We start from the raw sequence: 27653 nt of genomic DNA on the forward strand, positions 1-27653 counted from the left end.
TTTATTGATATAAATCGCCAGATTTGGAGATATTGGGACATGCGTCCAAGGTAATTTGGACAAATAAACCATCATCTACGATTATAGGCTATAAATGTAATTGATGGGTATGGTTGAGGTGGTTTTTTTTACTCGGACGGAATAAAATGAAGTCAGTGAACCAGAAAAAAGCATCGTCTGGCGCGAAAAAAAAAATCCTACAGTACAGCCACATTTTATTGTCTGGCGCGACAAAAATCCTACTACACTTTGGTACATTTTATTGTCTAGCTATAAGCAGTACAACCTTTGCACCAGTTGTCCAGAAATACCCGGCGCTGATCAGCAGTAGACAAGTCAAACTGGCTAAGTTTGTAGGTGTGGAAGAGTCTTCTCCTTATCACTATTCAAATTGATATACATTGATTGATACAAAAACAAAATGGGTGCCTCACGCGATTCTCCTACATGCTGTTTCTTTATGTCTGTGAAAGTTAGACATATCATGGGGCCATTTAGCTGTCAAATGTCGACATAGGGGTGCAAGGGGTGATAAATCACAATTCCTTGGTGTCTTATCAGTAGCGTGTGTACTTTATCGTCACCTATGTACGTATAAATAGTCCCGTACATGTCAAACACTGTGTCAACATTTGATAACAGGTAAAGTGTATTATTAACTGTGATCTAGTCTAGCAGGTGAGACGGGCTAATCCCACCACCCTCGGGAACTGAGTAGGCATAAAGGCCAAGTAAAATAAACAGTGTGTTGCCGATAACTCGACCGACCCTAAACATATTTTTAAAAAATATATGTTTAAATACATACAAAAAGGTAAAATTATGACAATTTACTTCTATCTCCCTGTTGATTTTCTTGCCAACGTATCTTTGATTACTTTAAAAAAAATCAAATTCCAGAGAGAAGTGATGTCTGTGTGCAGCCTATAAGTTACAGCACATACATAATTATCGTCATTTTACGTATACACTTCATCAACTGTAACAGTTTCTGAAATATTGTAGCCAACGGGTATCTTGTCTTTGGGGTTAAAGTAATTAAAATAAAATAAAATGTAAAATGAAATAAAATCCCAACCTATTACCTACCCTATTTCCTGAAGTCATGTTATTGGAAAAACATGTTTTTAATTTTTTTTTTGTAGTACAATAGACATCGCTGGAAAGATAAACAACTCGGTTATCTTTTCTAGGGGTGTCTATTGTATATTTCTACGCTTTAGCAACCTTACATACCTCCTCAAGTTGATTTATTGCCAGGTCAAGTATATAGCAGGTCAAGATAGTATCTCTTGGGGATGTTACAGGTATCATGAGGACAATGTTTACTGGAATGTGAATGCTAAATATGAAACAATCAAGGAATAAAAAGTTAACTCGGCTCCCACCTCGTTACATTGTAATCCCTGGATTGTTACTTAGTACACGTTTGCTGGTTGGTGATTGACGTTCATTGGGCCCGATGATACAACAGTATTGTCATTTAATAAATTTGTTTGAGTACATACCATTACATGAGGGCAAAGACCGGTCTCAGACCGTGGGTTGATGGCAAGCAATATATTACCATATGGATGAGATCGGATGGTGAGTATGCGTACTATTATTCGCGCGCTTTTAAATAAAGAGAATTATACTACTATTTGAAAGATGGATGGATGGATGGATGGATTGATTGATTGATTGATTGATTGATTGATTGATTGATTGATTGATTGATTGATTGATTGATTGATTGATTGATTGATTGATTGATTGATTGATTGACTGACTGATTGATTGATTGATTGATTGATTGATTGATTGATTGATTGATTGATTGATTAATTGATTGATTAATTGATTGATTGATTTTGCAAGGGAAATGTTACAAGTAATGTAGTACATGGAGTACGTATGCATATAGGTTGTATCAGTCAAAACTAGTCGTCAAGCAAAACACTTGCTATTTGTGACAATGTAATAACGTGGACTGTTAGCCCATGCCCAGGATAGTGAATGTCTATGCTAATCTTCAGATTAGAATTACATGTAAAATAGAAGAAGTAGTAATACTAGTATACTAAGGTGACGTATAACCAACTGTGAAAATAACATGAACATAAATAAATTTCGTCAATTTTACAACGCTTAACCCAACAAGTAGAGTTAGCGACCACTCAAATTATACACACTGATTAAACTTTATCACGTGAAAAGCTAACCCTGGTGTTACTAGTATTAGGGTTAAAAAAAATTGATTAAAAATTAATGGGTTGACAATTTATGGCAACCTTTATGTCGAAGGCTAAATTATGCAATCATGGTATCACTGAGGGTCAGATACTCTTGACACAATATGACTCATGAAACATCGAAAGAGTCCCTACAATTCCCCCTTTTTCATTATTATTGTCGTAAATTAGGTCATGGAACTGTTTTTTTTTTTGCAAACGTTACGCTGAACCTTTCTAGGACATGGCTACACCGAATATTTGTGGAAGAGTTATGGGTGACTGGACCTTTGTTGTTGTTGTTGTTGTTGTTGTTGTTGTTGTTGCCGTTGCCGTTGCCGTTGCCGTTGCCGTTGCCGTCGTCGTCGTCGGCAAGCGTCATCGACCTTGTTGTCGAGAGCTGTTGTTGCTGTTTGATGTACAATTATTTGCAGGTCTTGGTCCAAGATCTCCTTCAATAGTCACCCATGGGCTGTTCTGTGTGATTTGAGTATTCATGATAAGATCGCTTCAAGTCGACTCTACATGGCTGTCTAAACTTTGATCTATACAGTCATCTCCACACTACATTGTATGATGCCAAAACCTGGTTCGTCACTTTGTGTGGTGGTGGTGGTACACAATGCTCACGATTGTATTACTTACTACCTCAAGAAGCGTAACATGGCAGTACAGTATTAGGATCCATGACTTGGTATGCCCGACCGTGGAAAGTACAAGCATTGTCTCAGACCTCTATAGTTAAGTGGTCAGATGTATTGTCATTCATACGCCTGAAAGCTATAGCAGACTACTAGGCTCAGTAACTCTGTGTTAACTTTGTATCTTTCGTTGCATGATCTGAAACAATACTAAAGAGAAAAGTAAACGGTCAACCATGATCAATAATGTTTACCGTCGTAGTTTTCCCACGTACGTCAATTAAAAGTTTTGTACGCCGATATACCTATGTCTGTTTGATGTATATAAATCACTAGTATGGTCTAATATGGTCGATGATGGCAGTTTTGCTTGTTTGATTGATTTATGATTAATTTGTCATATTTCTGTGTTAATTTGTTACTACTGGTATCTATAGGTATATATGTATCAGTCTCGCAGGTCAGCGTATATTTTTCCTTTGACGCCCACGCTTTGCGATGCGTCTAGGGTGGTGTCGTAAAGAGGTATGTAGTTCTTACGACGATGTAAACGTATGTAAACGACTAGGTCCATAGGTTCGGATTACGATCTTGTGTTATCCTTAATCGAATTTTTCAGATCTCTCTCGTTAGACCACCTTGGCACGTTGGCATTCAGACTAATGCAATCCTCGTGGCTTCACTGATAAGATATAGCACTAGTGCGAGAACCTGGGATCGAAACCCTGGCCTTTAACCAATGTGTGTACTAGATACACTGGAGTGTGTCGCGAGAGTGCAATAAAAAGTTCAAGTAACCTACTTCACGATAATTGACCTACGAATGAATCATGATATCATAACACTACCACTGATGTAAACCTTCTCCTATAGAAAGCAAGAGTATTGGACATAGAACTCAAAATAGAATTCGGCAACAGCTAAGAGTAGTACCATTCAAAAGGGCAGGGGGTTTTCTGCGAAAAAGTGAAATATGCAATATAGAGTTGATGGAACAGTTGTGCTGGGAGGGTTACGTTGCTCTCCCCCCCCCTTCTCTCTCTCTCTCTCTCTCTCTCTCTCTCTCTCTCTCTCTCTCTCTCTCTCTCTCTCTCTCTCTCTCTCTCTCTCTCTCTCTCTCTCTCTCTCTCTCTCTCTCTCTCTCTCCACCCGTCCTCTCGAAACGATAAAAGAGCATCTGTGTGTCCCAGTGTATATCTATATTACTGTTGGATCTTTGCCGGTCTCTTTTTTCTTTCAGTCCCTGTTTTTTTAATTTTTTTATAGATAGATCTGCCTCTGTCAGTCCATTTGTCTGTCCCCCCCCTCATTCCCCTCAATCTAACTTTTACGTCGATGTGGATAAGGTGTCTACTATAAATATCAACATATTGACAATCACATCATTTGCAGTATCGCACTCTAATGAATCACTAGATCTGTCAGATATTATTCCTCTGTCCTCATTACATTGAGTGGCGAAACCATCTCTCCCGTCCCGAAAATTCCCCCTCGCAAACGACCATTGTTCGATTTTGTCATGACTTCATTTTTTTGTTTGATGCTACGTGATTTGTGAACTAAATGTGAGCAACCACTGTACAACTATTATTGCCGTACTGGATTATACCAACTGTATGTAAGTCCTGACTGGCACTTCTTTTTTAGACTTTACCTCAAACTTCAGCGAAATATGTATACTACCAAGGTTGTTTCGTGGTGTGCATAATATATTTCAAAGGCGAGACCAGACGAACCAGGGATTAAAAATGGAACTGTGCTCTGACAATAAGGTAATATGAAAATTAAAACATTTGCTATAGTTTGGTTTGGAAACAAGCAGATTTTTACGGCAGGGGGACCTGGAGAAAATATTTTGCGTTTAATTTGTTTTTCGCAGCCCCATCCTTCCCCTCATATAAAATTCCATGCCCCACTTCACCCCCGACTCGGAAAAGAACCCAAGAATGTTCGTACTTTCTTGAACGCTAGATAGAGATATCTGTAAAAATGTAAAATGTAAACATGAAACCATTCACATAATTTCAAGCCATAAAGTACTTCAATATTGTCTTCAATACCTCACTTTTAATACTCTCCAGTATATATTTTGTCCTCTCATAGAGAGAGACAGACAGAGAGATACAGACAGAGACAGAGGCAGACAGACAGACAGACAGACAGACAGACAGACAGACAGACAGACAGACAGACAGACAGACAGACAGCGACTAGACAGGAGAGACAGCAAGGGCGATTATAGCAACGCTATCATCTGCATATTAATTAAATATACGAAAATGAAGTGTAAATTATTTGAGCAATAATTCAAGAACAAAATTTCTAGCGCCCCCCATTTCAGATAATCAGAATGTTCACCCCCCCCCCCCCTCCGTAAATATCTGCTCGTTCCCAAAATGACACTAGACGATTATAGTTAACTTATTTATAAAATATTTACCATTATACATTAATTGTCAATCCTCACAAGTAAATTGGGCAATTGGAAACATTATTGTTTTTTCACGTACATAATAATCAACGCTAAGAAGTTCACGTCTATATTTCCTCCATGATGCCCTGTCTTGAATGTTCCTGCTTGTCGACTGTCAACATCAATAATTTTCTTTCTTGGTTTGATTTCTTCGAGTATTAGATTTATGCTTAAAGTATTTCGACAGACAGACAGACAGACAGAAAAGACTTAGTCTATACTCAGATCACTGTGGTCCGAGGTCTATGCGACACGACATGAAACTAGTGATCTTGTGAAATTTCAACGGAATCAAATGTAATTAAAATTTTGCCTGCGACTGGGAAATTTTTAATGCACTTCCGGCCAGGCCGCAACAATATGGACCAATTTTACCACTCATTTCATATTTACATTGAGACAACATTTTTTGTTTCGACATTTGGGCTTGAAAACAGCACCAACGTTTTATAATTGTTAAATCAGTTGTACACTTTAGTTTGGTAGCGTAAATGAAGGAAAGAGAAAATCAAAAGAGCGTGCCAGGCCACGTATTAAACTTTAATAGGTGATAGGCCACCAATTTTGTGACGAAATACTATGTGTCAGTCAATAAACAATGCGGGCTATAGAGGGGAAAACCCTCTGACGGGAAAGGTGTGCCAAGCGGTATGTAGGTCTGTGCATATCAATGGATATATATTTTAATACGTTTTTTTTTTTTTCAAGTGGCAAAGTATGTAACTTTATGGTTTTTGGTGCAACCTGTCGTTTCATGATTTTTTTTTTTAACGAAATTAAATTTCTTTATAACTACTAAAACATATCAAATCATGTCTGGAGAATGTTAGAAGTCTCACCCGGTCTTTGACATGAAAATGGAATTTTGGCGTGTTTTTTTTTGTCGCCACAAATTGGGAAAAAAAGCCACAATCTTAATTACTCAGACTCTACCATACTGACGATGCCGGTTTGCTACTTACTAAGTTTAGTGTGTAGAATTTGTGTACTTTGTACTTCCAGACAACAATGGGGACACAGTTCCGAATTGTGTCCCTTCTATGATGAGAGAATGAGTTTGAGCATGTTCGGGGTTTCAAAAATGACCTCTAGGTCTGCTTTCATATACCCCCTCTCACAAACAGGTGGCAACTCGCCCAAGGCGAAACAGGGATGTTAATATTTCACGAGGCTAAACCCACTTTAACAATATTGGCTTCTTTTTTTTTAAATGAAAAAAAAAATCTTTTAAATTTCTGAATTTCATTTGATCTGTTATCGTACTATGTTCTCATACAGTGAACCGACTAGACAACGATTTAATGTTTACTTCGATAGCGGCTAGCAATTCTGATACGAAAAAAAAATGTATCGGAGCAACAACGGAACGCAAGTCTAGCGAAATTTCATAACAGTTACGTAAATCCATCGCGCACTAAATTCAACTTTCCGAAAAGGGATATTTATTGCCCGTGTTCGGAAACACAAAAATGACCATTTTTACATTGATGACAAATGAGACAGTTATATGTGTATCTAATACTGGGCTCACTAATACCAAAATTGCATACAGGTCTAAGGTATTTGTCCCAGTTGTAGTCCTAAAACCTTATCAATATTTTACTGTATAATGAGACCAGGTTATACATTGACATATTTAACTACATTTATTATTTAATCAAACACCTATACTTAGGCTATAGACCTACCAAGTTGTAAGATGTAGCCGTAGAGGCATAGCATTCCGTATTTTAAGGTAGTATACGGCCGTAAAAGAAATATTTAGATTAAGATTTGTCCAGGGCTGAACGCTGAACTCTTTTAGTTCAGTTGGGAATAGGGTCTCTTCACAAAAGAATGGAAAAAGTTCGTTTTATGGGTGAATGTTACAGTCTCGCTTATTTGGGTTATGTTAAATACAGATTCAATTGAGGGCGAATCCCATTTTATATTTCATTGCCCGCTCTGTCATGACTTGCAAATGCAATTCTGTCACATTTTGCTTAATTCCTGTCCAAATTTTGTAATTTTTAATGAGCCAGACAATGGAACTTTATAATGAGCAAAGAGCAACGAGTAAATTTATTCAACAAGAATACACTTTAGTTGATATTATACATTTTTTTATTGATAATTTTTAAAACTCAGTTTTATTCATATGTTACTATAATCTCTCCTGGGTAATCACTCCTATATTATTAGAGTGGATACAGCTATTGTTTACATCATTAACCTAATGTAGAACAGACGCATTGGGAGCAACGACTGTGTTCAATCTGTATGTGTTTATCCATGGGTGATCTAATACGTCCATGGTTTATCTGAACATAACACCTTGTGGTCAGTCTCATCGAACTTGATACGCCGTCTATTATAAACTCTATGCTCATGGTGAAACCACTGTAGCAAATGATAACGTCATCTACCCACAATCCAATCTGATTAATATACGATGTGGTAAAAGCGGCTAGATGTCTTTATTTACGTCTATATGTCCATCAAAAAAAACGTCACAAAACGATGGAAATACTGGTAAATAAAGGCATCTGTCGCTTTCACCACATCACATCAGATTTCAATCAGATTGTTCACAACCGTTCTCAGCTCACCTGTAAGTTCAAACAAGGGAATTCGTTGCTCAAACATTACAATTCAGTATTTAGTATTCATGACAACTTCGTACTGACCGTACCTTGACTAAATAATGTCAACAGTCAAATGCCCATGGGGTGTTAAAATCCTGTTAAATATTTCAAGTTAAACTTAACGATCGTACAATTTGCTACAAAAGTTTTGACTCGTACAAAGGAGTTGGCCGATACTATCCAATTAATCAAAGCGATAATTAAAGCGTTCAATGAAATATGTCCATGGTTATATGAGTATTTGTGATGTTTTGATCAACAAGTTCGTTAATTGGTTTATCGTTAGATGATAATAGTTATAAGGAGAATACTCGGGTCATTGACAGACTATTGATAATATCGGGGAGGGGGGGGGTAACAGTAGCAGTTGCCAATATTCAAATCAAACGTCACCGTGTAAATTAAAAACAATGTGAGTACAAAATTTATTGAATATAATTTACAGCACGTTGCAGGTTGCTGTTCACTGACTCTCTTTGATACAACAAATCAGAAACCAACAGAAACTGCACATGCTACACTTTAAGATAGCAATACAATGTATTACAATTTCTTGGTACAGTGAATATAATACACCACCACGCTGCAACAATACACACACACACACACTCGGGAGCCATTGCTTATATGTCTGTGTTTGATGTCTGCATGGTGACACGTTAGTTAATTTCATTTTAAAGACAAAATGTCGCAAGAAACTGTCATTAATGACTATTCATCTTGCTTATCTTATAAGGTGTAGACTGTGTTGTTTCTTATTTGTTTCTGTGTCGGGTTGTATCAAACAGAGCCAGTCCGTGAACAGCTGCAGTAGCCTGCAACGTGATGTCCACACTATATGCTGTTGTTCGGCCATTTTTTTTTACAAATTTGTCACACAGTTTGATTTTGAATGAATCCGGTATGTTATAATAATCGACTGTGTTATCTTTAATTTACTTAAAAACCTTAATTCACCAAAAACACAAAGATAAATAAGAATAAATTATTGTTTACACAAATAATTACAGACAGTAATTCTGGTGAGGACTGTGGATATGCTAGTAGTCCACTTCGAACTAAGCTAGTCCATGGTCCTTGCAATATTATACTAGAAAAATATACTAATTGCACGGCGTACAAAATGAATATATTAATGAGTAAAGTCAATCTACACATCTACAGTGTACGTGTACTTTGTCCAACCAAAACAATACTAGACAATGGATACTGAGAACAATACAAAATATACAAAGTTAACAAAAGAAAACGGAACAAAACGGACATTTACACAAATCTGATACAAAACACGGGGAAATGAAAAATAATTGAAGGAAAAGGCGTATTTTCCTTGCCACTGGAGACCATCAATGAACGGCTAAATCATACTACCTGTATGTGTATATGATAAATTAATTACTATAATTCTACCCAGACACATTATAACTAATAAACCAGGCTCAGCCAGACTGGAAATATAAAAACACAAGCTTGTAAAAGTTCTCGTTATAGTGTAAATCTGGCCAAAGAATGTAATTTAGATAGTGTTTTGAAGAGACAATTATAATCTAAGGAATTTCCTGGTAGATTATTTCCTGCTAGCATGCTACCGTTTAGTTTTGACCCCTGATAACTGCGCGTCATAGACACCGTGTTACTCAGTACTTCTTGGTATATACCTGTAGTGAATTCTTAGTACAGACGATCTATTGTTATCGAAGGAACAGGTTTCGATTCGTGGTTTAGCGAACCTAATTCGTTGGTTTCAATCTTACAAACGTTTACGTACCGTACCCACCCGAGATCTTTCAAGCGTTTTCATGTTTAGAACAGTTGTTACAGTATTATTAACTGTACTTCGACAGTTTAGTTGTTTTCCTGTGACAATCAATACGCCAACTTTTTGAACTAAAATGTGACGTGTTGGTTGTTATAGCCGGGGCTACACAACACAGTATATATCTGAGTCCAACACAGGCTTGATAAAATAACTATATAAAAGAGAGACCGACATGTGAAAGGATTCTTCAAAGAGTAAATGAACTCCCATGGGGATGCTTATGTTCTGGGGCTGTCGTCTGTCTCAGTGTCTGTCTGTCTGTCTGTCTGTCTGTCTGTCTGTCTGTCTGTTCGTGTGTTTGTCTGTTCGTGTGTTTGTTTGTCTCTGCGTGTCTGTGTCTTTATATTCTCCAGAACCATTGGTTCGAATGAATATTATGTGGTTTATGTCAGTGTTTGAGAGAATTCCGTGCTTATCAGGCACCCTAAGTTGCAAATAATTGATATGTTTGGATTTCGTGGAGATAATTAATGCTAGTATTTTCCAGGTGTACATTATTATATATAGCAATTTCTCAGTGAACAAAGTCTAATATTAATGTGTATGTGATTAGCATTTTCTCAATACCACCATTATCTCAGGAACCCTTAGTTCAAATTTAAATTTGGTACGCATAGTATATGTTGCTAGGTCTAGATAGTATGATTTTAAAAAAAAATAAATCCACCTAAGGAATTGACTAAATGAAAGAGTAACTGATATGATTGTATATTTGTATATGGGCGAAAGAATAAGTTAATTTTATTTTGTTATAGATATATATAATTCATGCCAGTAAGTCAATACATTATCTATGCTGTTGTCATCAAGAGCATTACAGTGCCTGTATCTGTTGTTTCTACCTTACAAGTCGATTAGGTTATATATATATGGTTTATTCGGTACTTTGGCCACTGCCCTTAGGTACAAATGTACAAAGATATACAGTAAATGGACACTGAACATGACAAAACAAAAAATAATCAATGTGGTAGTAATAGCTGTGACGGACATGGTATACTATTCATTATCGACTCGGATTTTGAATGCCGAGTGTAAAAAGGGTGCAATATTTCTCTAAGTCTGAATATTGGTGGTTTTCAGAAGTCTTGTATTCTTGTAAACTTATCAAAGTGGATTGTTACCGTAATACAATGGAATGATTTTGTGCCTAATATCTTAATAAAGTGGGCAACAGAGTAAAACGTGAAATTCATCTTCAACTGATGTTTTACAAAAAAAATACAAAATCTTCTCTCTCTCTCTTTGGATGTTATTAATTGCGTCTACCTGATTCAATCTGCAAGTTAGGTAGAAAGTATAGACGGATTAGACAGAAACAATAGACGGACTGATAGATAGAGGCACTGGTGCATAGGTATTTGAGCACCATACCCAGAATTCCCTACCCCAGTGTACAGAGGACGGTGCATTGCTAATTTTGAATAATTTTATATCTATACAAGTCACATTTAGAGGAGTGAAAGTGACTTTTCGTGACTCACTGGCAGTTAGGACAAAATTGAATTTGTTCCCCTTCAAAGGCGTGCCACCATTATAATGTATCTATGTTTAAGTAGTACAGTGAATACAATAACTAACTATGTATGTATGTATGTATGTATGTATGTATGTATGTATGTATGTATGTATGTATGTATGTATGTATGTATGTATGTATGTATGTATGTATGTATGTATGTATGCTCCCCAGCTCTAATTCAATTCTAAAAGTGTACAATCAGTCATGTCCGTTCACCTTTTGTCAATACTCACCCACGACAGTATCAAGGTATCTATATCTGCATGCTACATCCGTATATACATCAATATCCGTGTACATATGTTGTGTAGGAGATGACGGTCTGGTAATTCTCCGACTGGGGATGGTCGATTGTTATGTACTAAACAGAAACCTTTCTCCAATACATAAATTGAGAGTAACTGAACAACGATAACTGTTATTTGTAATTTTCCATACTGTCCTTTCACATTCTTAGGCTACATGATCCATCAGACTTTCTACCCTCTTTATTTTGATTGAATGTAAAGTAATGTTGTAACAGGGGTCACAATCTGTTCTTCAAAAGATGGTACCGATAGTCGACCCGGACATACGGGTTTATTTGTGTTACAAGCAGGCGAACAGAGAGAATGGCCGATCAAAGGACAATACACATATGTCACACACTGTGTCTGTACTGTATAGTTTCTGTATTTTTGAATATGTACCTGTCTCTGAGTCTGTCGCTCTGTTTATACCGTATATAAATCATTTCTTTGTCTCGATCTCTATGCTCGTATCGTAGGCTCTCTGTCTGTGTGTCTCTCTATCTCCCTGTCTAGCCGTCTGTCTGTCCGCCACCATCGCTTCTGTTTCTCGCTCTTTTTCTGTCTGTGCCTGCCTGCCTGTCTGTTTGTCTTTTCTTTATGTCTGTCTATATCTGTCTCAGTTTTGTCTATCCATCTGACTCGCCCAGTCTGTCTGTCTGTCTGTCTGTCTGTCTGTCTGTCTGTCTGTCTGTCTGTCTGTCTGTCTGTCTGTCTGTCTCTCTCTCTCTCTCTCTCTCTCTCTCTCTCTCTCTCTCTCTCTCTCTCTCTCTCTCTCTCTCTCTCTCTCTCTCTCTCTCTCTCTCCTAAAATAATCATCCCAAAACCACTAACGTAATACCATTTAAGATTGTTTTATTTTCTCTGATATGTTTAGAGTATGAACTTACAAAAGTCTCAAATCCCGTTATATATAATAAGTTGAAACACATCGCATCATTTTTCTCTCGCTCCAAATCTTAAGTAGGAAAGCTGCATCTACAATTGTAAGTACGCCATAGCGATAAATTCATCGGATACAAACTATATAAGTCACATGGTCTAAAATGAACATCCGATCACTTCAATTCAACAGAAACAACTTATTATGGTGGGGATTAACTAAGTTTAATAGTACCCGCCCAATACACATACATCTTAAACATTCAAATTCCTTATATATAATAAAATACACAAATATCTCTCTCTCTCTAATCTAAAAAAAGTAACTTCTTGACAAAATATAAACATTTTTTCTGGATTAAATAATTAATTGACCGGCAATTATTACAGGCTTTCAAAGTATACTAGAAAGCAAAGTATTGTATTTCATACATTAAAATGCTCAAGATTAAAGATATAGAAGTATTTCATACAGCCTTTGGAGCCCTGCTCTTAACTTGACCATAAACCACAATTCAGATATTAATTATAAAAATTGACTCAATTTCTGATAAATATAGGCAACCAGTACCTGACTGTACTCGCAAAAAAAAAAACCACGACAAAAAAATTCGGCTCAAAAGGTAACCTAGTAAAATGTACTCAATGGTATATATATTAAGGGATTTAACAAGCATGTCTCAAATCTTCAATAAACTTGAATAAAATACAAGACTGTGAAGAAAGTCGTCAAAACAATAAGATTTTATAAACAACTAAAATCCACCATTGGAAGAAAGAGATGTAGAAGTGCTCCCTATTGAATAGAGGATTGAGTCTGATATTCGATATGGTGGTATGAAAAGGCAGTGGCAGAAGCGGATAAAATGACCAAAACCCAGCATGGCCGTCAACCCTGAGCCAAGTTGTCAATCAGCACACACACACACACACACGTGTATATATATATATATATATATATATATATATATATATATATATATATATATATATATATATATATATATATATATATATATATATATATATATATATATATGTGTGTGTGTGTATATGTGTGTGACGTGTATTGAAATACACAGCAGCCTGTCAGTGTAAACACGTATAAAATGTGTAATCTGAGTAATAGAGTGACGTTAAGTTTATGTTCACCTTATTTTTTTTTTCATTTTATATAAGTTTTTTTTTACACAAATTTGTAAAATTATGTACTAGTATTTGATTATTTAGATAGTATCTATTGAAGCACAATTCTGAAAACTACATGGTATCAAATTATTTAATTCGTAGTCATTAACAAGAATATTGATTTTTTGAACGCTTCAAACTTGCAGCAAAGGAGTTGAAAAGGTCGAATACCATGTTTTAGTCCACAACATGGTGTAACATGTAGACGACGTGTTCCTTGACTACAATTAGTTCTCTCTGACGTTAGCAAACATCTGTTCGCAATTCAAAGTACCTTTTAAAATGATAAACAACGAACATTTTTATTTGTAAGCATTTAAAGAAGAGTAAATGTTGGAAATTCTATAAGAAATATGTTTATGAAAAAGATCGTTCCGTGAGTTGATCCCCAGATGCGGAATGAAGAGACGAAAGGTCTGCTGGACACTTCTGTTTACTTCTACGAGAGTGCGAAGATACCGCAGTAGGAAACTATTTTGTAGCCCCGAAGTAGACATTTGACAACTATATCAATACTAATATTGGTTGGATGACTAGTTCTTTCTTGTTTAACATGACAATATGCCATACACGTTGCAAGTCGTAGACTTATTTCGTACACACAAACTCACAGACAGGGATTTCCACATCCTGTAAACAGATAGAAGGGAGATATAAAAAACATTAGTATTGGGAAACGACTCTCAGGCGATTAAAAATAGGGGGAAACACGATCACTACACTCGATGGAGATCGGTCGGAATTCCAAACCAAAATTTGAAAATTTGTGGCAGGCAAGCTGACAGATTGGAGGGTGTGATTGGGACACTTCAAGCGGAGGTCATTCCATCACATAAACGGGGGATTTCCAGCTACTTGCCAAGAGTCGTTGTGGTAGTTGCCTTCTTAAGCTTTAAACGCCTTCCCTAGGTGAATATGTTGCCCGAATCGCCAACTGAAGAGAGTCCGACATGAATCGCAGTTTTACTGAGATTGGGAAGTCGTCAATGTGGAAAATGGAAACGTTGTGAACATGTATTAGCGAAATAAAGAGGTTTTTGTTCGGCTCTTTGGCGTGGTCAACCCTGAACAAAAAACTAACTTAAAGTGTACCCGTAACTGCGCCGTATATAAATTGTCTAATGTGGGGGAGTATAACCAATTATTACACATTAAGAAAAAACAAGTTATCATTGGATGGTGTTGAGAGAAAACGATTTGCAAGCAAGTTATATCGCGTGTAAAATTCTAGTAAATAAATCAATAAGTTAGATCGGCTGCAATACAACCAATAGACTTGCGTCAGTCTCTTTGCTATTTGTGTTCTTGTTTTCGTTTTTTTTTTGTTATCTGAAGTCCAGGAACAACGATTTAGGCATATTCAGAGTTTCTAGTTGAAAAAAAGCACATCGATGCCAATACTTACATTTATTGGTGGAATGGATGTACAGCAGAATTTGTATCGAGTTCACAGAACCCAAGTTCCCCATGACTTGGGGTAATGTTACATGGGGTTGAAGTTAATTCCATATCATAACTTTCTAATTCGTCTATAAAACTGCTAGCATCGGACTCATCAGAGAAGCACTGCTCACTCGGACACGACTCCTGGTCGCTATTCAGAAAGTTCAACTGTATCTGCTCTGCAGATTCAAAGCTGAAATGAAGATTTCCTGGCTGTCCTGCAGCTGCCAATGAAGGAGATTTTGACGTCACTGCTGTCGGCGACGGTATGTAATTATCGCTAGTTGTGGAAGTACTACTCTCAGGTGAGTCGTGAGCGTAAAGTGGAGATTGGTCAGTAAATAGTGACGATTCCTGTAAACAGTCATTGTCTTTCACTCGGAGAGTATTTTCTGACGGTACATGTTGATCATTATCCAAAACGTTTTCAGTTCTCTTGGTTAAATCTTTTGTAATTTCTTTCAAAGTTTCCCTCTCTTTCTCGGTTTGTATGGTACTAGTGTATTTGTCATTATTTAATTTGGTCTCACCGAGAAGAGTAGCTGCTAATTCACGAAGTGTGTTCAGGTCTTCGTCCGACAGACTTTTCTCTTCGTCGGGTAAACGACTTCGGACTTTACGCTTGCAATGACTAGACGAGTGTGGTCCTTGCACCGGGTTCACATTGTAGGTGAAACGCGACGGAGCAATAGCCGTGGACCCGTTCGCTGAATTTAGTTCAATTGTCGGTGAAGGGTCTGGTGTCAAAAGACTGTCCGGTATTGCAATTTCTTGTTTTAAACTGATATTACTTTGCACAAGATGTGGAATATTCATCGCGTACATTACATCAGCTCGACTTGATGGTGTAATTGGAGTTGGTGGTGGCACAATTCTGTCTTGGTGGAGACGGTTTTGGCTACCGCTTGTCGGTACTATGTCAACCATGGATGCTGTGTTACCAATACTGTTTGTATGGCTCGATGTTGTTGTACTTTGTGGTGAAAACATACAACTAGAGTTACTTCGGCTGATGCTGCGACCGAAAGACGATGTCAATGGCATAGCATAAGTACGAACTTTCACGTCATACTTGCTGGAGTCATCGTCGGACTCGTCGTATCGACAAGCTTTCAGTGGTGGCTCCTGTCCCGATTGTTCGCTGAGTCGCCGTTTCAGTCGAGTCCGTACAACTTTCATGGTAAGGTCTTTCAGAGCCGTAAACATTACACCCGGGCTTGGTGTTGTCGAAGACTCTGATGGGGGTGGAGGAGTGGTAATGTAGTTCGACTGGTTTAGGTCTCCAGGACCTTCGCCGCTCGACGATGGAAAGTAGTCTTGTCGGTCTTCTTCCTGAGACGGTAGTTCGACGGGCCATACGTCAGAATTTCGGAGAGATGGTCGAGATTGGAAGAACGAGTCGTGCATGGATGTCATCGGCAATGTTTCTGTGAGCATGTTCTGTTGAAGGACCTTATAGAAGTGCATTTCACTCTCACTGTAGAAAGACAAACATTGAACGAAAGATTTAGAAACATATACATGTACATGAGCTGGAAATTCAATGTTTTGACCACTATTCTCGTCTTTTCTTATTATATTCCAGGAAATTTAAAGAATTCTCCAAGCTAACTGGTAGCATTACGTTGGCGTCAATCTTGGCGGGTCAAATCAGTTGGCCACGCATTTTGAATAACATTTGTACGGAAGGTAGAGTTTTTGAACGACAGTTACAATATTGTATTGGATGTCACCGTCAATATATGTTCTTGATTTTTCATGTTTCTGAAAAAGAGTATTACATTATTTGAAGATGGTTTACCTTACAACTCGGTTCTCAAAGACTATCGGTGTGTCGGCAATATCAGGTCTGCTAGTGGCGTTAACACACACGTTCACAACACTGCCATCTTTTCGCTGCAGACGAACAACAAACTCGCAGCCATTTTGACGCCCCTGCTGTACTTGATGGACCACTATACAGGAAAAAAGAGGGGAGACGCAACATGTTAGAATTAAACAACTAATAATATTAGACTGGAATAGTAATAAATTTGAAACTAAAATTATAACCATTATTATGCTGACGTAAATGTGTAACTTATACTTACAATATTGGTGGTGTGTTCTGGTGACGACATCGTCTTCAGCGTACACAACATTATACCAGGACGTAGCATACAGCTCATCAGCAGAATATCCGAGATGGAACATAATACTGAAATAAAATTATGTATGAAATTATTAGTTTTATGCGACTTTTTTTCTGAATCAAATTGACAAATACAATCAAACGCCAATCTTATACACATAGTCAGTCTCTCTCTCTCTCTCTCTCTCTCTCTCTCTCTCTCTCTCTCTCTCTCTCTCTCTCTCTCTCTCTCTCTCTCTCTCTCTCTCTCCCCTCCTCCCCCTCTCTCTCTCATTCGATAACAGTTCTCTCACCTTGAAGATGCGTCGTGTAATTTCAAATCCATGGCATGGTAGGTTACAAACACCATTGTATCAAAGAAAGTGTTGTCGTTGCCATTTAACAGTCTGGTAGCACTAGAAACTGGCGAACACACCCCAATGAAGATGGGAAGTGGGTTCCAGCCACTTCCCGATGAACAAAAGTGGTACCGACCTTGAATATGTATTACCTGAAATGAAAACGGGGATGACCAATTATAAGAAGTCGTGACAACCGTTTTTAATGCTAAAACCCCACCCACAACAACCTGGAACCTGGCAACTGAACTGTACTGACGAAAATGTCCTGCCGGTGATAGGTCTAACATTTGAAACTAGTGACATTTTTTCCAGATATTTCTATGAGTTCAACTTCAACATGTACAACAAGCTATTTTGAGCTGTTGTATAGTTAAAAATAACACAGACACCGTGTCACACACGAGACGAAAGTAAGATGACGATTTAACTCACTTTATTATCACTGCAGTTGTCTTGTCTTCGCATAGAGCGAGATGTGTTCATGCGACATAAGAAGGAACGATCCTTGGCGTCTATGAAAAAAAGTACAGAAAACAAATTAGTCAGACATACATGTATGTATTAGCGATATTTATGGCACAGGGTTAGTGCGATTAGCTATTGTACTGTTTATAGCGCTCATATTGTATATAGTCCTCAGACCTAGAACGTTGAATCGTAGCAATAGTACGGTCGGCTGTTAATACACAGGTGAAGCCCTAAACCAAGGAGGTCATTTTTGAGGTGTTTGCAGACGCTTTTTTTAAGTTTTAAAACCTGAATACGTTTCACAAACATGTCTAGCAAAATAGCAACAGTGAATGTGAGCATTTTGAATCACTTTTCAGAGAATATATCCAAGCCTAAGGTATAAGTTTGAATACGTCCTGAGAGATTCAGACAGTTGAACGTGAAATTGTATAGGACTACTTGCTGTTGATCGAACACCATTTTCCTGATTACTATACTATTTGTATACAGTTTGTATCAGACTTAGACTTGCAATGGATCTCAAACATTTTCGCAGTTTAGCTGCACAGTCACGTCAAAGTGCAGTTTATGGATTTTTCACGACAAAAACAAACAAACAAACAAACAAACAATGAAAATCTACAAACCTGTTTGAGATTCATCGTAGTATCGTAGCTGAGTACGAATGACTCCATGATCACGGTCATCAACAACATCAAAGATACTGCCGCCTTGGGTGAGCAAATCAATCTATGAAAAAATGAACATATGACATGCGTAAGACCGGTGTGACTTAAGTGTACAAAGCGGATTTCCTCCATTTGAGCTAATAACAATAAACAGAGGAGTAAATCGTCAAATTGACAGACCATATAAAATCCGACATGAACACATTTGTATTTTGCTTACCATTGAGTGTCCAAGGTATTCGGTAACGTTCTCGGAGATATATAAGAGTCTTCCCTCACTGTTGGCGACCATCAGAAATCCGTTGATTGCCTACAAAAAGATTGAATGAAAACCCGAATTAGTGTACAGAATATTACCGGAGCATTTGTTCGGACAGTCGTATTAATTTCTTCTTCTTTTTTAAAACCCTTAAAAAAAAACTCAATATCTCTGATCCCCTGAGCTGATTCAGTTTTGTACCCCCCCCCCCTCATACAAAATGGCAAGCAGGAAAAAAAGTATGCGACCACGGATCTGAATATTGAAAATAAGTACACAAAGCGAAATTGTAATCTGGGTCACATTACTTCAACTTTACAAAAATAAGGGGAAAACCCTTCTAAGATTTTGTCTTTGTCAATTGTCTTTGTTCTCGTTTATTAAAACTAATCAAAAGAAAATAAAAACATGGATCACATGACTTCCGTTAAGTTGTAGACTTCATAAATATGCATACCAAAAATGTGCCTCTAGTTTCAGTTCCCAAAGAATGCTTCCAACTGGTCTAAAGTATGCATATTTCGACTTGTTGGTTTCCTTAAGTCGAAATTTAGAATGGAATGCCAAAGAGAGTGTACCTAGTAAGGGAAAACCCCTAATTCTAACCTACTCCTTATGACGCATACAGGTTGCCATGGATACAGTGTATTTTATCCAAAAAATTGACCTGAGACGGGGCAAACACACAATATCTATCTCGTGTTCTTTGTTTTGATTTTTGTTGTTTTTTCTCTCATTGTTTAAGTTATCTTAAACAGACGGCCTAAACAATTGTGTGTTTGCGATTACGCTCAATCATGTTTAGAATAGGTGGGGTACCATAGGTCACGATAGGTTTTTTTTCCATATGTGAGTGTCTAGTTTAGGTAGTTATGTTTTCCATTGTTTTCCATACGGTCTCTGTGTGTTATTGGTTTCTTCCCATTAGATGTACAGCCATTACAAATTGAAAGAATAGTTTTATATTGTCTTTTTAAGTTGATGCATCCACTCTTTCTCACTCTTCATAATTTTCGCGATTTTATTTTATTTTTTCTCGAAAAAGTTTAGGGTTAGCAGTGAAAAACAATGTGGGATCAGGTAACCGGAACCAAACAATTTTTTAAGGACCAATACGCTATGATCTGATGCAATTGAAGGAATTAGAATTAATATGATGTCTTTCGCAAATTTCGCAAACAAATAAACGAACAAGCAAACAAAACAAACCAAACAAAGCTGTGTTGGGCGCTATATGATCTTTTATTTCGAAAGCATTGGCGAAATAGGGGCTAGACAATGTAACCAAAACGAAAACAAACAAACAAAACAAAGACACAAACACAAACACAAACACAAACACAAACACAAACACAAAAACCACCTACCGGAGTAAAGTCGTATTGTAGCTTAAAATCTTCGTGTTTTAAGTCAACTTCACTAGATGAATCTTTATCGTTGAATTCTGGAAACAAACATCACAAGTTGATTTAGAATAATTTCACAAAATTTGAAAAGTCGTCATAACTCATTTTATTGGCAGTTCCAGATTGTTATGGTTTTGGATTTTACACCCAAGCAATTCTGATAACGAGATTCAAAATTAAAAAGAAAGAAGAAAAAAGAAGAAGAAATACGGCAGAAGAATTTCAAAACAAAACAACAATGTCCGAAAAAGTCGCGGTTAGTTCGAAATTCAATCGGATAAAACGACCAGTAACGGCTCCAAGATCGTAAAACACCTGCACTTTGTCTCGGCGCAAATCATGCACACATATATTTAAAACATTACTTACCTTTCGAGAAAAAGTTGCTCTTTCTTGTGTACACACACGCCAATGACATAACGTGAAGATACGACAGCCTTGCTTTTACTGAGTCCGCTAGAGGCAACAGATCGCGAAGATTCTTGATCTCGGCGTTGATGAGATCTCGACGTTGCTTCGATGCTCCTTTAGTGGACCTGTACATCGTTGTAATAAACGAAACGTTAATCAGAGCTGAGTACTACACTGCTACCAAACACCAACTAATACACTGTACAAAATAATATCACGAATCGAACACGTGAAGTAAAAATACACGCGGACGAGACAGATACAACTAAATCGAAATTATTGCAATCGTAAGTCTTATACCAAATACAATGTTGGCAGTCGACGTTTGTTTAATTATTTACAACGAATGAAATAGGTTGACCTGGTTAAACGACACGCCCTCCACTACGTCTATTGGAGGGAAAACCCCTGAATACTCCCCACGATTTCCCTGTACCCTAGTCCTCTACAACCTTTCACACAGACACTATTGATATCAAAGAAGTATCGTAGATCCCGTCTTTAGCTTCGGAAGTAAAGTGCAGCCAAAATATTTTCTTACTATAGTAGAGAGTTTTAAGTGATCCTAATTTTAAAAGCACACGTACGTTAGGGACTATCCGCGGAAATGCTTTATGCTTCGGGTTTGTGAGACAGTGACTGTTGTGCCGACAGGTAGGCCAACTGTAACCCCGGTTGTACACTTCCGCGTTCATTTGGCATTCACAGTGTGCGAAGGTCAGTTATCATGACCCCAGATTATGACAAGATGGCCAGCTTCCATTGGTGAGACAGTAAAATGATTGGTAGCTGTGTATGGTTATGATACGCCTCGCTTACAAAAAAGAAGTCGAATGTTTTGATATATATTGACACATGGTGGCGCTATTGTACACGAGGACTGTTCGTGGTAAAATGGTTTGCATGTCCGTTCATAGTTTCTAGGACACAGGAACTATAATTACTGTATCATTTTCCATAACATTGTTCATTTCGTGTAACAACTTTAGTAACTATATAATAACACAAACGCACATTGAATATACAAAACAAACAACATTCCTTTCCTTCAGGGCCCCTGGGAAGATTAGGCTGGACCTAACAGGGTCACCCTTTTTCTTTTTTTTTTGAAATAAAAGACGTTATTATTATTATTATTATTATTATTATTATTATTATTATTATTATTATTATTATTATTATATAACCGGCACAAAGAAACAACCCCTTCTCATCAAGTGTGTACAAGTCGCATCATACCTATCTACCTACCTACCTACCTACCTACCTACCTACCTACCTACATACATACATACATACATACATACATACATACATACATACATACATACATACATACTGTAGTATATTATTTTAATAGATACAGGCTCGTATATCGTATATATACAGGTGTATAGATAGTTATCCATGAGTTTAAAATGACATTTCCGTTACCCGTGCATATTTGTTTTGTTTGTTTGTTTGTTTGTTGATTGATTGATTGATTGATTGATTGATTGATTGATTGATTGATTGATTGATTGATTGATTGATTGATTGATTGATTGCTTGATTGATTGATTGATTGATTGATTGATTGATTTGTAATACAGTTCCTGGGCTCCTATGGTCTACAGACATTCTAAGATTAGACACTGCTACTGCCGTAACAGTACTGTTGCGGACACGTTGTTTTTGTCCGACACGAATACAAAGTCCATGTTTTGTACCTTCCCACCCACCCACCCACATACATACATACATACATACATACATACATACATACATACATACATACATACATACATACATACATACATACATACATACATACAACAGCAACGTCGGATAAAACCCACTAGACCAACAACAATAAAATCTATCTTAATCAGACAATAGTAATATCGATTTTATGAATGTTACTATTAAAGCTTAAAATTGGGATCATACGATATGACATTGTCCTGTGTAATAATATTTAGTAGTCTCGGCCACAGCCTGAGATATTCTGCACACGTACGTACTGTTTTAATCTATATACTGTGGAAACTGGTTAGAGCGCCCTCTCTCTACCCAGAACATTTTAGGTTGTTTGACTAAATCCAAGCACCGAAAGAAGTATTAGTTGCCAGGCTGCGATTGACGTCGTCAACAACTCGGTGTCAGACACCAGCACAGTGACGACGTTTCCTTTCTAGAAGTCTTCAAGACGGTTCCTTTGATTTCGCTGGTCTACCTCCACATCACGTAGATATACGGTTACCATAGTTACGAAGTGGTGGAAATGACGTCCACGATAGTGTTTACGTATTCATACGAGTGTTCGACTCAGAAGAGGAGAAATATACAGATGTCGGAATCGTGATTCTTTAAAACCCACTTTTTCTCCTTTTTTTTTTACCTATTTGAAAATTTCAGCTAATAAATACAATACTATTTTCGAGGGCAGTGTTTCTTCTTCCATTCATTGTCTTACAGCGTTATCCCCCCCCCCCCGGTTATTTCAATAGTGAAATGACGATCTCGGTGTGATGATAAATTCATTTTAATGGGGTGTCTATGTAGTATATTTTATAAAAAGATTCCTATCTCTGGCAACTACAATTCAATTAGCTTCGAATCTAGGTGACACGTGCCGTTTTAAAAAATTATCACCATCTACAATTATTCATATCATTAATTAATATTAATTTCTCACGAATCCGTTTGCTCCTTAACACCATTTACGAAATCGCGGAGCATCCGATCGGGAACTAATCATTAAACAAGGAGTCTTTTTTTTCAGACATGGCAAAAAAACTTTAATTTGAATAACTGAAACAGACATAATTACTATTTTTTTAGCGATGGCACTAGAAACGATGAGGTCAATTTCCAAGAGATACAGATAACAAGACCAATTGTTTGAAGTCATAGAGTAATAAGAGATCTAGACATATTAATTAGTGTCAGAATTTTCAAATTAAATTGAATACTCCCTTATATGTAAATCAGTTGTATCAATCGCATTATATCAATTTTCCCTACTGTCGCTTACGCGGACTCCGTTGCTAGGGTAACCTGCCTCCCGACGTTTACGTCAATGAAAGAGATTACTGAAGACATGCGTCTCGTTGAAAGAACGTAAAGATTAAGACTGCATGAGTCTACGTGTGAGATACAGTCTTCCTTGCCCCGTTATTAACATCACAGAATGAATGAGGAATTCTTCACCCATCGGCGTTGAATATCCACCACTTAAATTGACAATTTTCAGCAGCAATAGACCATGAGTATATGATATCCGAAAATGCAATCGGATAATAGTAAGCGATAGTACACGTACGTGTGCAATTTTAAATTTGACTTTTCGAAATTCATTCCCAAATATAATGATCATTAAGGGGAGGGTGTAGTTGATTGAAGGGGGGGGGGGTATATGGTGGCAAAACAAACAAAGGCTGTGTTAACATAATAATTACTCATAGTGTACCTGAAAGGTGCGTTCTTCTTGTTTTTTGATGTAGTAGTGGTAGCCATTTTAGATACGATACTTTGTTGTCTGCTGATTGAACTACCCTCGAGTTGCTGACACAATGTCATCTGGGTTGACCACTGGTGGTGATTAGCTAGAGGTGTTACTGTGGAAACTAGGTGATGAGGTGAAGATGACGATGCGGCCACACTGACCGGCAGTGTTAGGCCACCAAGGCACACTGGTGCTTGTAAAGGTGAAGATGAAGATACTACGCTACCGAAAGACCTACGGAAAGTAAAACATACACACAATAAAAACCACCTTCTTAATAGTAAACACTTTTGCAATAACATACATGACAAATATGCTGATTTCCGGAGTAAATTGAGTCAGCAATAACCAATATTGTAACTGCCTGCAGTCAGAATTTCACTAATACTATACATCGACCGTAGTCACTATGTGTATTACATTCATATTAAAGATAAATTCAAAGGTTGCTTGCCAGCTGTATAACCACGTGAGATTCATTAAATGCGTACAAACAAACGTGAAACAAAATAATGAAAAGAGAAAGGAAACTGCGATGCAAAATTTTTTGAAAGAGCTGACATTGTAAAAGAATCGACGAAACGATTCAACGTAAGGAGTACACATAGACAGAGTGGAAGCACACGGCAGCATGATAATAGGCAGGAAGAATGCCCGTTAGGGATGGCCATTTTACGCTACGGACTACATCATGCGTGCAGAGTGATATTACATGTATAGATATAGGTTGCGATGATCTCAACATATATAAACACAACACTCAAATAATACTCGAGAACTACAAACTGAGTCATCATGACAGTAAACAAATAAACGAATAAATAAATAAATAAACAAATAAATAAATAAATATGAAGATGCTGTGAGTCCGTATACGACTAGCTATTATGGCACACATTGCAACAGTCAATGTCAAGGGATATATTTAAATTAAACAGCGGCGTAACTTGAACTTGAACTTGTGTGCTAATCTTATTAGTTAAAACAACCCAAAACAATAACAGTGTAGTGAATTCTTACCCGTCCTGTCCCGCAGTTGGGTAAAACATCGCAGCTACCAGCGCTGGATTTGTCAAATGTGTCGTACGATGTTTTCGCTCAGACTGTCTACATACAACTGACTGCCTAGAACGCAACAAAACTAGAAAAAGAAGTCGACTGGGCTAGGGAGGGAAAAACCCGTGGTTTACAACGAGACGACATCTATTAGCAAGTCAGTGTATAGTATAACCATATATGGGCATACCACGTCACTGCGCAGCCTTAACGCTGATTTGGTTTGACGTCATAGCCTGTCATCCAATACTTACAAATGAACTGAAAGGAGAGTAAAATGGCTATTTATAGTAACAATGCTCTAAAAATAGACACATGGTGTTAAATTTAGAAAGGGTAATGGGTGATGTACTAAATTCAACCGGGGACAAGAAACAAAACACAAACAAATTTCCTGCGAATTAGTTTCAATGTTCTGCCCAGTGGATTTCCACATATACATGTATGTCGTACAAGGTCAACTCAGCAGTGACCGGACAATACGAACGGTACTTCACCGGTAAACCTGTAGGATTTACCGCCTTGGTTTGTTGATATTTTGGTCTCAGACTGATGTTTTCTTGTAAAATCCAAACGTTCCATTTTAGTCAGTACAGTACTAGTGGCGTGTTAAAACGATTTATTTATAGGGCCACTTGATATTTGCACCGAAGTTTTTACCCCAATGTTCTTGAATGTTCAATTATATACACAAGCCTCTCGAAACAGGAAGTTTACCAAATCGGTATCCGGTATCGCCAATAATCAAAACAACGTGTGTTTATAAATTATAGTGTATCCTGTGGCAGAATTCAGTAGCGGCAACCAAAACATGGACTTTGTATTCGTGTCGGACAAAAACAACGTGTCCGCAACAGTACTGTTACGGCAGTAGCAGTGTCTAATCTTAGAATGTCTGTAGACCATAGGATGAATCAAAACAAATATGCACGAGTAACGGAAATATCATTTTAAACTCATGGATAACTATCTATACACCTGTATATATACGATATACGAGCCTGTATCTATTAAAATAATATACTACAGTATGTATGTATGTATGTATGTATGTATGTATGTATGTATGTATGTATGTATGTATGTATGTATGTATGTATGTATGTATGTATGTATGTATGTATGTATGTGTGTGTATATATGTATGTGTGTGTATGTATGTATGTATGTATGTATGTATGTATGTATGTATGTATGTATGTATGTATGTGTGTGTGTGTGTGTATGTATGTATGTATGTATGTATGTATGTATGTATGTATGTATGTAGGTAGGTAGGTAGGTAGGTAGGTAGGTAGGTAGGTAGGTATGTATGTATGTATGTATGTATGTATGTATGTATGTATGTATGTATGTATGTATGTATGTATGTATGTATGTATGTATGTAGGTAGGTAGGTAGGTAGGTAGGTAGGTAGGTAGGTAGGTAGGTGTGTGTGTGTGTGTGTATGTATGCATGCATGCATGCATGCATGCATGCATGTATGTATGTATGTATGTATGTATGTATGTATGTATGTATGTATGTATGTATGTATGTATGTATGTATGTATGTATGTATGTATGCATGTATGTAATATGTATGTATGTATGCATGTATGTATGTATGTATGTATGTATGTATGTATGTATGTATGTATGTATGTATGTATGTATGCATGTATGTATGTATGTATGTATGTATGTATGTATATAGAAATATAGTATACATATAGAATCATCGTACATTATTTTAATAGTATACAGGCTCGTAAATACAATATTATATAAAAATGTATATTATATAGTTATCCATGAGTTTTAAATGATATTTCATTTACCCAGGCATATTTGTCTGTCTGTCTGTCTGTCTGTCTGTCTGTCTGTCTGTCTGTCTGTCTGTCTGTCTGTCTGTTTGTTTGTTTGTTTATTTAATTATTTATTTGTGTGTGTGTGTGTGTGTGATTTTGTTTATATACTTATTTGTAACACGGTTATTGTGACAACAGAGGTGGAGTCTAAACACTGGAGCAATCTCGCTCATAGTATACAACTAATTTGCATATTTTGATGATATTAGGAAAAAAAATATAATAAATTTCACGCTTCTGGCCACTGCAGTAGTTTAAACTTACGCTATTTTTTTCAGTTAAGAAACCCAAAGAAATGTTACATTTGTAATTTTTACGTCTTTGAAGCTTTCACTATTCCTGAGTCAGTGATGGCGTTTGAGGACGACGACTCATTGCAGATCATGTAGTAATTGTCCCAAGTCGCGCTAGCTACAAGTATGCCGGGCATGCAGAAAGAGGACTTCCGTTTGCCATATTAAATCTGAGAGCCAATTACAA

General features: G+C 37.1%; 1 protein-coding gene and 1 long non-coding RNA gene across 4 annotated transcripts; one reads left to right on the forward strand and one right to left on the reverse strand.

Annotated features, from left to right (window-relative positions):
• Nucleotides 1–1237: 1237 nt before the first annotated feature.
• On the forward strand, nucleotides 1238–17282 carry LOC144453854 (uncharacterized). Of its 2 annotated transcripts, none has more exons than XR_013482436.1 (3): nucleotides 1238–1587; nucleotides 4502–4626; nucleotides 16678–17282. It is a non-coding gene; the product is annotated as an uncharacterized LOC144453854 (long non-coding RNA). The 2 variants fall into 2 exon arrangements; XR_013482435.1 differs by lacking the exon at nucleotides 16678–17282 and adding an exon at nucleotides 14985–15099.
• On the reverse strand, nucleotides 13507–25915 carry LOC144453852 (uncharacterized). Of its 2 annotated transcripts, XM_078145225.1 has the most exons (13): nucleotides 25820–25904; nucleotides 25287–25583; nucleotides 24231–24500; nucleotides 20738–20904; nucleotides 20330–20406; nucleotides 18924–19013; nucleotides 18662–18764; nucleotides 17997–18076; nucleotides 17517–17713; nucleotides 17183–17289; nucleotides 16894–17047; nucleotides 15055–16569; nucleotides 13507–14279 (listed from the first exon to the last, which is right to left on the reverse strand). In XM_078145225.1, exons 2-12 carry the CDS (start codon nucleotides 25313–25315, stop codon nucleotides 15057–15059), a joined length of 2787 nt encoding a protein of 928 aa, XP_078001351.1. In that variant the 5' UTR covers nucleotides 25316–25583; nucleotides 25820–25904; the 3' UTR covers nucleotides 13507–14279; nucleotides 15055–15056. The 2 variants fall into 2 exon arrangements, with proteins under 2 accessions (XP_078001351.1, XP_078001350.1); XM_078145224.1 differs by having other exon boundaries at nucleotides 25287–25915.
• Nucleotides 25916–27653: the final 1738 nt, after the last annotated feature.

Source organism: Glandiceps talaboti, chromosome 2, assembly GCF_964340395.1.
Source record: "Glandiceps talaboti chromosome 2, keGlaTala1.1, whole genome shotgun sequence".
NCBI classification, from domain to species: Eukaryota; Metazoa; Hemichordata; class Enteropneusta; family Spengelidae; genus Glandiceps; species Glandiceps talaboti.

What these genes read in the sequence shown, in the direction of transcription:
- LOC144453852 (XM_078145224.1), bottom strand. Translation starts at nt 25,315, where the DNA reads ATGTTTTACCCAACTGCGGGACAGGACGG. An exon ending in CTACGATGAATCTCAAACAG is followed by an intron (nt 18,077 to 18,661) that starts GTTTGTAGATTT and finishes TTTTTTTCATAG; the next exon opens with ACGCCAAGGATCGTTCCTTC. An exon ending in TTTGAGAACCGAGTTGTAAG is followed by an intron (nt 16,570 to 16,893) that starts GTAAACCATCTT and finishes GTCTTTCTACAG; the next exon opens with TGAGAGTGAAATGCACTTCT.